At 37.5% G+C, this 15,567-nt stretch overlaps 1 protein-coding gene across 1 annotated transcript; it reads left to right on the top strand.

Annotated features, from left to right (window-relative positions):
- Positions 1-4,716: 4,716 nt before the first annotated feature.
- LOC122967257 (E3 ubiquitin-protein ligase CHIP-like) lies at positions 4,717-14,999 on the top strand. Its single transcript, XM_044331794.1, has 8 exons — positions 4,717-4,874; positions 7,264-7,474; positions 8,140-8,335; positions 9,563-9,728; positions 9,937-10,024; positions 10,879-10,935; positions 11,145-11,261; positions 12,419-14,999. Exons 2-8 carry the CDS (start codon positions 7,355-7,357, stop codon positions 12,542-12,544), a joined length of 870 nt encoding a protein of 289 aa, XP_044187729.1. The 5' UTR covers positions 4,717-4,874; positions 7,264-7,354; the 3' UTR covers positions 12,545-14,999.
- The last annotated feature ends 568 nt before the right edge of the window (positions 15,000-15,567 follow it).

Raw genomic sequence — 15,567 nt, 5'->3', positions numbered from 1 at the left:
TTACAGTAAATCTGTCGGACTGAAACACAGTTTGGAGTTTCCTCCATAGTTCCTCCCCAACAGTTCCTCATTACATTTGCACTGTGAACATCAGTGTGTTTCTGTACATGTAGCCTAATCTCTTTCGTTCCAAAATATCTGCACAGTGGTCCAGTCAACATATGTGTTAAATTCACTGCACTTAAAATAGAGCTGATAAGCAATGTTCACGCACAGTATAGCCTCATAGTAAGAAACATTATTACCATTCTTTGTAATTTCTTCTCTCTTTAAATGGAATTAAATAAAATGAAAGAAACATACACCCAGAATCCATTCATTAAAAATGTAGATAGTGGCAGACTGTCAATCTAAAGATACCCAGTCCAGTGAGCACCAATCGGGATTTCAACGTTAATTTTGACAATTTGTGTCACAAAACACAAATCTCTTTAATCATTTTGATAATTTGTTCAGTTGTAGCTTGAAAGAGAGGCGATATTTATTAGTGTGAAGGTAATTCTCCAAAGTCATATTGCACTGGTGGACGAAATGTGGTCTACAAAAAGACGTCATTTAAACGCATTTAATGTTTCATATAAAATGTCATAAATAAGGAACTATAAAGTAGGGGTGGAGCAAAATATGAATACAGTATTCGGAAAAGCACAAATAGGTGGTTTTTACTAATATCTATTTCGTACAAATACTTTTAAAAAAAAAAAGTGTTTTTGGGAAAAAAAAAAAACTTGTCAAATAGTGCACAGGTTGGACTTGTAGCTTGTAGCGAGGTTACATCATTGTGTCTGTTTCTCTCCTCTGCTCCACTCTGCTCTCTGTGTCATGGATGTATAAAGAGCTGCAGGTCTGTGCCTGACAGAGCTGAGCTTTGGATGAGTGGTCAGCGTAGTTGTCTGTGGTCTGAGACCCCAGGGTCTGAGATTCAGTGTGAGAACCCTCCATTGTTAGACCACATTTCACTGAGATTTGCAATAGTGAAAATTGTCATTCTCTACAATGTGCAAATAATAGCCTAAAGCTGTATTCAGATCAAATCAAGCAGTGCGGCGAGAACATGGGGGTAGTGCATTTAGGCTGCAGACATTGTGGCCACAGCGGTGCCTCACTGGCCTGCAGCGAGAAAGTTGATCCAGAGTTAACTTTTGGAGAATCGCAACGTCATACTGCAGTGGCCAATCACAGCTGGTGATCAGATTGATCAGGGCTTTAATCTCTGCCAGGTCCTATATGGTACTTCAAATATAGCTACCGCCATCTTGTGGCACTTGTACATTACTACAAACCACAGTCACATTATAAGAGACACCAAGAGGAGGGGGGCGGACATTTCTTTTCATTTGATAATGTTAAAAGTAAAGTTAGGGTTTCCCAACTTATTTTATAAAATGATAAAAACATGTAAATCTCAAGAGAAACAGATGAACAAAAAAAGGAACGAACAGTTAGCACTTAGCAGCACAGTGAACAGTAAGAATTACCAACATTTATTTATAGATCAATGCAGACTGATTTACTGACTTCCCTGCTTTATTCACATTCAACATTATTTTGTGTGCCGATTTTGGTTGGAGAGTGTTTAGCTGAGATAAATTATTTATATTTTAAGCATTAATACATTTTTGCAGCATGTCCGCAACAATGTATTTAGTCTGATCTTGTTGATAAAATCACCAAAGCAGCAGCGGATTGATATTGATCTTGAAATTTCAACCTGTCTACTCCTCTCCTGTGAGAGAGGCTGTGCCATGTTCCTTGAAAACCCCCAGGAGGATTCTACTACTGCTGGTGGGGAAAGTCAAAGAAGAGCTCCAGTGCATGGAAAGCCTAGGCGTCATCAGCTGTCATGCCCAAGAAAGACAGTAAAAAAGGTACCTTAGTGTGTGTACCTGACTGGCTTGAACAAGTAGGTGTGCTGTGAAAAGTACATTCTGCTGTCAGTAGAACAGAGTCTTTGAACACTTGCTGGAGTGAAAATGTTCAGCAAATTGGATGCCAACATGGCAGATCCCACTTACAAAGGAATCAGCCAAGTAAACTACATTCATTACACCCTTCAGACAGTTCCACTTTATCTGTCTTCCATTTGGTATTGCCTCAGCACACCAACACTTCCAGTGCAGGATGGTTGAGGTCACAGAGGGGCAAGACCGTGTGGTCTGCCACATGAATGACCTACTGGTGTGGGGGCAGGACCAGGGGTAGCATGACACAGCATCACAGCCGCAGGCATCCGCCCTGACCCAAGAAAGACAAAGGCCATCACAGAGATGATGGAGCCCACATATGTGGGCGAGTTGAGGAGTTTTCTCAGGGTGATCAACATTCCCCAGCTATTGGATAAAGATAAGCTACTCCATGACCTCCTCTCAAAGAAAAACTGCTGGGTCTGGGACATGGACCAGGCGACAGTGTTTAAAACACTGAAGAAAGCACTGTCTTCTCTTCCTGTGCTGACCATGTATGACCCAAATAGAGACATCAAAGTGTCAGCTGATGCATCATTGTATGGTTTGGTATGGTTTGGGAGGCGTTCTTCTCCAGAGATGGAAGGAAGAATGGAAACCTGTGGCTTATGCATCGCGGTCGCTCACTCCAGCTGAACAACAGTACACGCAGGTAGAGATAGAAACCCTGGGCTCTCATGGGCCTGCACATGGCTCCAGGATTTCCTCATAGGGAAACATTTCTGCCTGGAGGTCTAACATAAACCTCTTCTCAGCCTACTTCTGGCCCAAGCACTGCCGAGAATCCAGCGCTTCAGGTTGAGGTGCTACTCATACTCCATTGTGCACGTGCCAGGAAAGTCACTTTGGACAACGGACACACTGTCGCGCTTACCTGTTAAATCGCATGTGTCCACAAAAGATCAAGAGCTGATGGAGAGCACCAACATCTACATGGACTATGTCATGGAAAGCCTACCTGTCAGTCCCTCATACATGGAAAACCAGAAAGAACAGCAGAAAGCCAACAGTGTCTGCTCACTTGTCATGATGCTGTGCACAGAAGGATGGCCAGTGCATGAAAAACAGGAACCAGTGCTGAAAAGCTACTGGCCGGAGTGAGCTACACTCACAGTGACAGAAGGTTTACTGCTGAGAGACACACAGCTCGTAATACCTTCAGCAATGCGGAACGGTGTGCTAGCCGAACTATATGAAGGACACCAAGGTCCGCTGAAGTGTAAAGCATGTGCTCGTCAATCTGTGTGGTGGCTGGGACATATAGATCGTTTTTAAAGATTTTGCTCATGATTCTGATTCTCAATTGCTTCCAATAATAGACTATTAACTTTACATGAATACATTAAGTCTCTGGAAGTTTACAACCTCTAAGTATGTGTAAATTAAGATTAAAATTAAGATTTCCTTATTGTCATTTCTCAGCACTCATACACTGAAATGAAATTTGACCTCTGAATTTGACATTTGGCATCTTATAAATTATCGAATCTTATAAATTATCGCCCATAATTATCACGTTTTTTCTCTAACGTCGTTTACAGTAATGTAATAAACATTTTTCAGGAAAGCTCATCCAAACTATTTTTAATACATGTATACAGTAACCTCCCTGCATAAAAACAGAGTGTAAATATCAAATATTGTCATCAAAAAGAATTGTCTGTAATTATTCTTATATATAATGTACATTTCATTTAATCTGTATATAAAGTATATATGCTTTATCCCTTGTACCTCATCTGTAAATATTGCCTTGTCAGCACCTTCTTTTTATTATATATTTCATGATTATATCATGATTTGCACTTTCTGGTTGGATGCAAAACTGCATATTCATTGTGCTTGTATTGTGTGCAATGACAATAAAGTTCAATCTAATAATCTAATCTAATCTTTTTATTTCTTGTGTTCATTAATCTCAAATTTTCTTACTGTTTACATTTGTTCTGTTTTTTGAGCTTGTCAGCCATCTGAGAAGCATTTTAATTGCACTAACCTGCAGGAAAGATGCTGCACAAATAAAGTTTGATTTATTGATTTAAGTTTTCAATCATTTTTAAACTATAGCCTATTCATGGATGATTTATTGTCGGTTGGTATTCACAAAAAAGGATACTTCAATAGTTAATTTGTGCTAAAAAATTTTAATTTTATGTCTGTGAAGCTGTTGTGTTTATAGATCAGTTTTATGGAGAGAAATTTGTCCCAAATGTGTGTTTCATGATCACAATTTTAGGTAACATGTATGAGTGTAGTGATTTACTGTTGTACAAATGCAATCTAGTCCACATGTGGCAGGTGATCCATGCAGGCTGATTGAAAAAACAAACAAACAAACAACAACAACAAAAACAAATATTTTCATATTATACATATGTTTATCTATTATATTGATCTTTTTATTATGATTTGATGTTTTTATTATGTATTATGTTTTTGTTGTAGTCTTCACTGTTATATATATATTTTTAATTCTATTTTTATATTTTAGTTTTTATTTTATTATTATTTTATGTATTATGTTCTTTTTTATATTTTTTAGGGTTCACTGTTATCTTTTTAAATTATTATTATATTTGTATGATTTTATTACGTTTTTATTATTAAGTTATTTTTTATTATGTACTAAGTTTAGACTTCCCTGCTTTCTTTTTTAAGTATTTTTATATTATTATTATTATTGTTTATTTTCTTCAGGTTTCAGTTATATCGGGGGTGGGCGTGGCTTCCAATGACGCAGCTACGTCACACATCAAAACCAAAACATCTGCTGGCGGCTCTTCAATACAGTAAACTTGTAGCTAGCTAGGTACTTAGCCACCTAGCTAAAATACATAAAAACAGCTTAATGTTACACAGCGGCAGCTACATATAAAACATCATCTGATCACAGTCACAGCCGCTGCACAGGTGAGTGAGTCTAACGGTGAAATATGAAGCTAAACGTAACGTTTTTATGTCGTAGTTAGTTCGCTCTGCTCGGTGAAATAATGATAAATACAGCGGTTTGTTAGCTTGCTGATGGCTGCCACTTTGACTGTCACATAAAGCTGTTAGACATTTAGGAAATATTAGGAATTATATGTGTAAAGGTGGTGAAACCTCACAGAGAAATAGCTAACGTTAGCTGCATATTAGCAATTATTCCCACGGGACAGCTGCGGCAGGCTAAATGCAAAACATCCTCAGTGGTGGAAAGTAACTAAGTACATTTACTCAAATACTGTACTCAAGTACTATTTTGAGGTACTTGTACTTTACTTGAGTATTTCCATGTGATGCTACTTTCTACATTTCAGAGGGAAATATTGTACTTTCTACTCCACTACATTTATTTGACAGCTTTAGTTACTTTTCAGATGAAGATTTGACACAATGGATAATATAACAAGCTTTTAAAATACAACACATTGTTAAAGATGAAACCAGTGGTTTCCAACCTTTTTGTCTTTTGACGTCTTACAAAAAGCAGTGTGTAGTCGGGGTCACATTTCACATGTCTATGAGTTGTTAACTGCTCATCTGTAGTGAGGTAAAGAGGTTTTCCTCTCTGTAATCATTCCTCCTGTTCATACTGGATATTAAAAGATCCTTCAAATGTGCTTTCAATGGAAGTGATGGAGGATAAAATCCACAGTGTGTCCACACAGTCATTTAAAAGTCTGTGTGAAGCTTCTATTCAGCTTCATCAGTCTGAGTTAGTCATATCAAGTGGACACATTTACAGTCTTTTTAGCATCAAATTCTCCTCTTTGTGTTTCCTCGGACAGTGTTTCCCTGTTGAGCTGCAGGTGGAAGTATAGTAACAAAAAGAGGAACTTTGGCACTAAAAAGACTGTAACGTTGAAAGATATCTGCTTGATTTGACTCATTTGGACGCTGAAGCTTCATATTAGCTTCAGATAAACTTTTAAGTACATTTTTTGCACAGAAGGAGGACTGTTGATTTTGTCCTCCATCACTTCCATTGTAAGGTCATTATGAAGGGATCTTCTAATGGTCAGTATGAACAGGAGGAATGATTACAGCAAGAAAAACAGCTTTAATGTTCATTTGGGCTCCTGACTGAAAAATTGTGAACCCGTCCTTTCATGACATTAATAAACTAATATTTTGGTGTTTATTTTTTAGTGTTGTACAAAATGAGTCAAGACTTCCAGCTACCTTCCGGATGGAAATACAGTCACAACTTATAGTCACACGTTAAATATCTTTTTGTTTTTTTCCAAATATAAATGGAAAATCAGCAAAATATGGCAGCATCAATATCAAAACTACACTGCACGTAGCACAAAAATAGGAAAAATAGGCAAAACAAATAATAAAGTTAATGGTGGTACAGCTGGTTCAACACGATAAGATGGAATATTTCTTCATCCAGATGGTTTAAAGAGTCTTTGAGAACGACTGTAAGAGCTGTTAAACATCACTATTGGGTTTAAAAGATTGGCTGTTATTTATTTTTTAAAATATCAGATGATCAGCTCTCGTTCATGAGGAGCACAAACTGAAGACAATATTTATTATTTTCACAGGCTGAGTTCTCCTCACGACGTGTAAACTGATCTTTATAGAGCTGAAACGATTTGTCAATTAATCAGTTAATCAACTAATCAATTAATCAATGGACAGAAAAACAATTTGCAAATATTTTGATAGTTGGTTGAAATAAAAATAAAAAAGCCAAATGTTTGCTGGTTCCAGCTTCTCAAATGTGAGAAATGTCACTTTTTGAATTGAATATCTTTGGACTAGTTTGGACGAAGTGATTTAAAGACGTTGTGATGGACATTTCATAGACCAAGTGATCAAAAAAATAACAGTTATATAGCTGCAGCCCTGAATCTAGAGTTGCAAGTAACAATTATTTTCATTATCGTAAAATCTGTAGAATATTTCCTCGATTAATCGATTAGTTGTTTGGTCCATAAAATGTGAAAAATGTCTATCACTGTTTATCAAGACGACATCCTCAAATGTCTTGTTTTGTCCACAACACAAAGACATTCAGTTTACTGTCACAGAGACTAAAGAAACCAGAAAATATTCAGATTTAAGAAGCTGGAATCAGAGAAGTTGGACACACTTTTTTCATATAAAAATCACTCCAGTTGGTGATTAATTTTCTTCCTGTTGATTAATCAACTAATCGCTGCAGATCCGCCTAAAACTTTATGTGTAACATCGGTGGAGTTTCCCTTTTTAAACTGCGTCAGTGTTTTAATCCTGCATGTTCATAAAGATGTTTTAAGATGTTTTATGATAATGAGATGTATCACACTGATCTGTTTTTCCTCAGTTTCCGTGCTGCCTTGTCGGATCTGAGCTCCAGCATAGGGAAGCAAAGCGGAGAGGCAGCTGCCGCCGGCGCAGCGAGCCTGGTGGACAAAATGTCCGACAGCCCGGAGAAGAGCGCCTCGGTGTCGGCTCAGGAGCTGAAGGAGCAGGGAAACCGCCTCTTCCTCAACCGCAAGTACCTGGAGGCTGCTGCCTGCTACAGCAAAGCTATCGTAAGGACTTTACAACCGTACATTCAACTTTACATAGAATAAAAGAGAACTTGAATGTCTCGCTGCTGCAGGAAATGTGTCTTTGTCTCAGCGATCATGTTAGTCGTCCAAGTGTTTCTCCTGAAGATTTCGCGTTTTTTTACCCTGTTAAATATTGTACTTAAAGCTTTTTATAGTTGAAATCAGAGAAATGATGAGCTGCTGATGATCCAGAAGGTTTATTCACCTCATTTTATTCTTTTCTTCTATGACAGAGATAAGTTATTTCCCTTTTTACTTTGCTAAAAATGTATTTGTAGGCAGCGATTTCTGACTTTTTTCTCTTTTGACTCCCGAAAATGAAGCAATGTCTACTTTCGAGTTGTTACTGTTTCAACCAAAGAGGCATAATATTATTAAAAATATTATTTTTAGAGGCCTGAGTAGGTAGAATTACGCATTAATTCACTTAAAAAAGCAGAAATTATAAACATAATCTAAGTTTTATTCTGGTTCCTACAGAGCACAGAAGGGGAAATCAAGGGCAGGAGTTATTAAATTGAAGTTAAATATATGCAATTCTGTTTTTTTCTAAGGAAAATAGTTTTCTTCTGATGTGTTTTGCAGCTTGTTAGTAGAGATGATTTGTCTCCAGAACGTGGTTTGTGTTTTTTCCTCTCCGTCAGACACACAGTCCCGTCCCGGCGTACTACACTAACAGAGCTTTGTGCTTCGTGAAGCTGCAGCAGTACGACAAAGCTCTGGCAGACTGCAGACACGCTCTGGAGCTGGACAGCCAGTCGGTCAAAGCTCACTTCTTCATGGGTCAGTGTCACCTGGAGATGGAGAACTATGACGAAGCCATCGGCAACCTGCAGAAAGGTAAGAGGGGAGGTTCTGGTTCTGCATGTGTTAAAGTTATTCATATTTTTGGCCACTTGGGGGCAGAAGTCAACAACAAACCTCTCTAACTCTTGTCTGTCTGCTGTTTGCTGCTGGACAAATAAATAAATAAATAAATATGCTGCTCATCTCAGACTCAGGTTGTGAGGTTTTAGTTTTTCTGTGTTGATCAGACATAGTTGTAGTTAAATCAGCCTTTGATTCAATACTGGATTTGAATTTTTTTTAAATGCAATCATCCCTTTTTAATAATGTATTTATCTATTTGTTTGCACATTAAAAAATACAATTTTATAATAACTGTGTTCACATAGACTTTCACTTATTCTAAAAACACATTTTTACCTACATATACTCTTATAATGAATCTAAAATAAACAAACACTTGCAGGAGAGTTAAGAAGCTGACAGCTCTCCAAGGAACCCAAGACAAACAATTACATTACATTAAAGGACACATATTCTGCATGTTTCCAGCCTCTATATTTATATTCTGGGGCTCTACTGGAATAAAAACTCCTTATTTATCTTCTACTGGTCCTTTATGCAGCCCCTCAGTTCAGCCTCTGTCTGAAACAGGCCGTTTTAGCTCCTGTCTCTTTAAGGCCCCGCCCTCCTGATGAGCCCACTCTGTTCTGATTGGTCAGCTTCAGGAAGCTTCCTCCGGCTCCGGAGGCTACGTAAACAAACTATAGTAGCAGGATTTCACTTCTTTTTCTCCTTCTTTACTCCAAATGTCAACTTCTCAAATCCGTCCGTACATGTTGCAGCTGAACAACACATGGAAACACCTTAGCAACCGCCTTAGCAACAGCCTAGCAACCAAGGCTACAGAATGGATGGCCGTTAATGGGCGTAATAATAATGAAGGTAGAAAAGAACGTCACAAACGAAGCGTTCAGAGCAGATTGAAGCCCTGACTTTTGACTTGCAGGCAGCATTTCTACATACGTTCACCTGAAGTTTTGACACTTTGGTCACGTTTAACATCTGACATCAGAACAGGATATAAATAACAGAAAACCACAAAAAGCAGAACATGTCCCCTTTAAAACAAAAACAAACAAGCAAACAAAAAAGTTATCTCCAGTTTTAAGAATCTGTTTTTTAAATGTTTGTCTTTTAACGTGTTTGGTTGAAAAGAAGAAGAAGTGTGATAACAGACAAACAACATAAATGTGTGGTTCATCGTTGTGTTTTTATCAGCTTATAACCTGGCAAAGGAGCAGCGTCTGAACTTTGGTGATGACATTCCCAGCGCTCTGCGGATAGCCAAGAAGAAACGGTGGAACAGCCTGGAGGAGCGGAGGATCAACCAGGAGAGCGAGCTGCACGCCTACCTCACCAAACTCATCCTGGCCGAGAAAAAGAGGCAGGACGGACACACGCAGAACATAAATATTATTATTATTATCATTAGTTACCGTTTCCTCAAATAAACATACGTACGTGTGTGTGTGTGTGCGTGTGTTTGTGTGTGTGTGCGCGTGCGCGCGTGCGTGTGCGCATGTGCGTGTGCGTGTGCGTGTGCGTGTGTGTGTGTGTGTGTGTGTGTGTGTGTGTGTGTGTGTGTGATCCAGAGAGCTGGAGGGCTGCAGACAGAAACAAGAGGACAAATCTGACGACAGCAGAATTCAGCACAATCTCAACGAAATCCACACAAAACATGTAAGTTTTTATCATGTGACACACAGCGTTCTCTAAAGCAGCCGATCTGTTGTCAATGAGGGGTATTGATTAGTCTGCCAGTAGGTGGCTCATTAGACTAACTAAAGTAAGAACTGCTATCCTGTTATCAAATATCACTTGTTTTGCCACGTTGTTAATAATGATCTTCTTCTGTGCTCCAAATGCTTTACTTGTTATATTTTCCTACTTTATGTAACTTAAGTTGTGAGAAGAAAAAGATGGAATATTATTATTATATTCATGCCAAATATACAGCTGCTGTGTGCTGGAAAACAACAGTAAAGCCATCTTTGACTCAGTGGATTCAAGCTTGTTATGGAAAAATAAATATTTGCATTAAAGGGAAAATCTAAAGAATTTGAAGAGATGTGGGATCCATTTATGGATCTCATGAAAATCAGCCCTACGGAGGATTTTTCGATAGTTGAGACTTAAATGTGACTTAACTTGACACCATTAGCAGTTTTTGTCTTTTTCATTATTTTTGTATGTTTGACACATATGTTTAAAGCAGATTAAATATGTCAATAACTCCTACAAGAACTACTATTGAAACAACTACAAATGACCATCGATCAATCAGTTCTGTCCATTTAGAAGCAGTATATAAGCATTTAATAAATGGTTTATAACACACTGTAATGTAGCGTAGCTCCTCCTCTGAAGCGTTTATAACTGGAAGCTGGTTGTAAACAGATAATGAAAGCAGCTTGAAGTTGATTCTTGTCATTTTATTTTTACTGTCCTCTGTAATATATTCAGTATCCCACCAGTAAACCACAGCCTGCTTTAATCATGATTATTTGTAATCTAGAACAGTGTTTTCTCCGCAGGACAAGTTCCTTTCAGACATGGAGGAGCTGTTCTCTCAAGTAGACGAGAAGAGGAAGGTTAGTGTTGACTAAACTCTGCTCTGAAAGGGAGAAATATACTCCAGAACTGTCCTCACTTGCTTTAAGGTGACAGAGAATCCTGCTGCTGATGTTGCTGATGCAGAAAAACAAAAAGACTGTCCGCTCTCGTCTGAAAACGGCTTTCAGTGAAAGTCAACAGATGAGGACGTAAAGGAAATCAGATTCTGTCTGGTGTGTGTTGACAGAAGCGGGAGATCCCGGACTTCCTGTGTGGAAAGATCAGCTTTGAGTTGATGAGAGAGCCGTGCATCACTCCCAGCGGGGTCACTTACGACCGGAAAGACATCGAAGAGCACTTACAGGTAACAAACCCCCCCCCCACCACCACCACCACCACTGAGTACATGATAACTGTGATAACCCAGACAGGCCTGCGTTTACTGTATTTTAGACAAGTCACTTAAGTAGAGCTGCAACTAACGATTATTTTCATTATCAATTAATTGTGTTATCTATAAAATGGTGAGAAATTCTCTCTATATTCCCCTCAGCAGAAGTTCATGTCTTTAAATGTCTTGTTTTGTTGACCAACAGTATAAAAGGCAAATATATTAAGTGTTTTCTATCATATATGACAAAGTGTGACATCATCACATTTGAGAAACCAAGAAAGTTGAAATTTTTTGTGTTTTGCATTTCAAAAAATGACTAAAACAATTCAATCATCGAAATAGTTGCAGATTAATTTACTGTCAATAAACTGAATGATTAATCGACTAATCATTGCAGCTCTACACTTAAGCCAGTTTGATGTACAAAACTTCTATTTTTGGCCTTAAATTCTCACATAGTACACAAAATGAAAGTTTTAGATGTTTATCACAGAATATTTAATCATGTCCATTTTAAGAACTGTTTTTTGGAGGGTTGGGGACTTTTTTCACTGAATAAATATTCAAAAAATGTGAAAATGGCAGCAAGTTTCCAGAAACCTTTGTATTCAGACTCACTTATAGGAAGTCCCTGAGGATCTCGACTGTGTGATCGAAATGTACAACAAATGTTTAAATCTGTTTACCCAGATTAAAGTAAGTCCAGCTGAGATTAAATAAAAATTTTTGTCTGCTACAGCAACATATCTGCTCTGGAAATCACTTGTCACATGTGTTCCCCTTTGAGAGAAAATCAGAAACCAAAAGGGAGAAATTTATATTTTATTAATTCTTTGATTTCATGATGGCGCCATCTAGTTTTTCATTATTTCTATTGGCGTCCTTATTTCCATTCAGCAAATCAAGTCTTGCATAAAGCAATAACATGGCGTAGAGCAGACGGTCGCACTGAGCCTGATTGCATCCTGCAACACAACACAGGACACGACCCTCAACCGGGCTCCGACAGAAAGAAGCATTTCTGATATTTCCCCAGAGACCATTAAACAGACATTGACATTATTTTTGACTACAAAAAGGGATGATATATGTGATTTTAGCACTGAGTGTTTGTTCTTTTGTTGCAGCGAGTCGGCCATTTTGACCCAGTGACGCGTAGCCCACTGACCCAAGATCAACTCATCCCCAACCTGGCCATGAAGGAAGTCATTGATGCGTTTATTTTGGAGAACGGATGGGTGGAGGACTACTGAACAAGCCGAGGAGGAAGGAAGGTCAAGACAGATCAGTGTTTTCAGTCACATGTGCTTAAGTTCCCTTCACACTGTGTTATTTTGTTCCGTCTGAGTTAAAAGTTGACAATCGTGAGAGAAACGTGAAATCTTTGGTCGATCTCACTGTGAGATTCGTCCACCGACGGATGATTTAGAGCTTTGGTGACCAAATTCTGACAGATATTAGGACCAAATTCTCACAATGCGACTGCTGCTACGACCCACGACCACAAACCAACCAATCAGAATACGACATTAAATGACACAGAACACACTGGCCGGCGTGACGTTTGATAAGTGTCATTTTTTAATAAAGTTTAGGGAAAAAACGCACTTGCACACAAACCAAAACGATGGAGTTGAACCAAAAAAGAAGTTTGCATGACTTCATCAGAGCTGCAGATGGATGACGAGCCGACGTGTCTCTGCTCTCAAAGACTTTTTTTTCTTATTTCTGTCGTAGCGCTACGATCAATCAGCAGCTGCCACGTCTTGAAACTGAAATCCTTTAAAGTGACACCGACAGCCGCTTGATGCTCCAACTGACTCCCATTCAAAAAACTTCTCTCTAGAAAGTCAATCATTGTTTTCAACGAGTCATTCTGGTCTCAATCTCTACATTCAGACCCTCTAATAAGTGAGCTGGTGGTCATTTTGGAAATTATTGCTCCGTTTATAAGATTTGATGTCTGTTGTCTGGCGGCGTTGATTGACAGCTGCGATTGATCATTTTTTAAGTTAGTATAGCCGAACACGCTGCAGGGCTGCCGTCATTATCAAATAATAAAGTTTATAAGTATAGCACTTCAGAAAGATCTTTACACAAAAAAAGACATAGGAATAAAAATGAAGGCAGGAAATCATAAAACAAGCGTAAGATAAAAATCTAAAAGGCATAAAATAAGTATTGACAATTTTAAGTATAAGAAATATAGATCGATAATTAGAATCCGTTTCAGTAGCCCAGAAGAATAAAGAAGAATAATAGAGCAAAAGTAAGGTAATAAATAGTGAAATAAACAAAATAATAGAAAAAATAAATATTAAATCTATTTAGAGAATAGAATAATACAAGTTGTGAAAGTCTCACAAGTGAAAGTCTAAAAAAATGAGTTTTAAGAAGTGATTTAAAAGAAGATAATGATGTTAAAGGCACAATCTTTTCAAGTCTTATGAGACGAATTTAAATCATAATTTCATTCTTGTTCCGTTGTCTGACAACAGAAACAGAAAAATACACTGTATATTGTGAGTTCAGCTGCATTAAACAGTGACGGTGATCACAGAGCAGCAGGAGACTGAACATTATCAGACTGTTCAGTTCAGTTTAGTCAAAAACAAAAAGTACAGAAATGTTTCCTGTACATATAATATACAGAACACAATAATACAACAAAACAATCTCTAAAATGCTAAATTACATGTGCAGATGAAGCAGGGTGATCGCACAGGGAACAAAAGGAGCTTTTACTCCTGTTGCACTTGAACCGAGGAACTCTGAGGGAAGAGAGAGAGTTAATGAAACTTTCTTCATAATTGATCGTTTTTTTAAATGTCTTGTATTTATGCTGATTTTTATCGGATGACGCTGCAATCATAAAAGGGATTCAATCAGCTGGATTTGTCTCAGCAGATGTTTACTGTGATGCAGTTTTGTTTGTCAACTGAAAAGAGGACGAAGAAGAAGAAGAGATTTAGCTGTTGTTGTTTTTTTTTCGCAAATCACAAAAACGGCGGTTTAAAATTAAACAGCGAAGTCTAAATCAGACATAAAATTAAATTTGACTCAACCGTCTGAATGTTGATGTTTGTCATTCGTAAATAAACCAGTATTGATCATCAGTTAATGTAATAATCCACGCTGTGGCTCTGAGAATCAACAAACTGCCGACTGCAATCAGATAATCACTTCATGTAAAGAAATTAGATCATATAAATATAGATATAAATAAAATCTGCACCACTGGTTCGTCCAGCAGCTCGTTCAGCTGTAAAAGAGGAGAATTGTGTTTGCTGGCAAACAGGAAGAAGAGAAACTGTTGCGGCTGAAAGTGTTTCAGTTATTCAGAGAAACATGTGACTGGATGAAGTTAAAGAACAACCTGTTGTTTTATATTTTCGTGTGTTTTCAGATGTTTTTCTGTGTTGTTGTTGTTTTTTTTTTTTTGCAAACTCTTTGTGCAAAAACAAAAATTTGTGCTCTTGTTTTAAAAACTTGAGTTTTCTTGTTAAATCTTCTTGTTAGTTTGTGGTTTTACAGCCTTTGAGTAGCTCCATGAGTGTATGGAGGATTTAAAACGCCCGTCATGTCACAATATAATCAATTCATTCAGTTATTAAAGACAAAAAGCTATTTATTGTCCCTTTAATAACAAATGTTTTTCAGTTAATTATGACACAGTTAATGCATACATAAAATAAAATACAAATCATGTGTATTGTGTATTTCACTTTATTTCTTTGTTTGATTTTGGGCTCCAACTAACGGTTATTCTCCTGATTTACTGTGTGATCTATAAAATGTCAGTCAGTAGTTCAAAATGCTCCTTTTAATTCCCTCCTTCAGTGTTTTACATCATGTATGACAAAGAAAAACATCAAATCTTCACATTTGAACTGAGAGTTGCATTTTTTTTGGGATTTTTGCTTAAAAAGTAACTAAAATGATTATCAAAATACTCTGTAGATCAACTAATCCATTAATTGACTAATCATTGCAGCTCTAGTAGTAGTGCAGCATTTTAAATCTTCCATACAAGTGCACATACTGTACAATATATTGATCATCTTATATCAGTATCAGGTGATAACTACGTACTGGAAACTGATCAATCAATCAGAATGAAGCCTGATACAGCTTCATTTATTTTAGCCATCGTCTGTTTAAATGTGACACTTACAGCTTTGAATCAATAAAATCTAATTTTCTGTGTATTTCTCAAAGACTTTAATGACGACTGATCTCGTTTTCAGTTGAAGCAGCGGCGTGACGGTCGGTCGTC

Source organism: Thunnus albacares, chromosome 17 (assembly GCF_914725855.1).
Source record: "Thunnus albacares chromosome 17, fThuAlb1.1, whole genome shotgun sequence".
Classification (NCBI taxonomy): Eukaryota; Metazoa; Chordata; class Actinopteri; order Scombriformes; family Scombridae; genus Thunnus; species Thunnus albacares.
The sequence above is the reverse complement of the archived record's forward strand: the minus strand, read 5'-3'. Positions and strand labels throughout refer to the sequence as shown.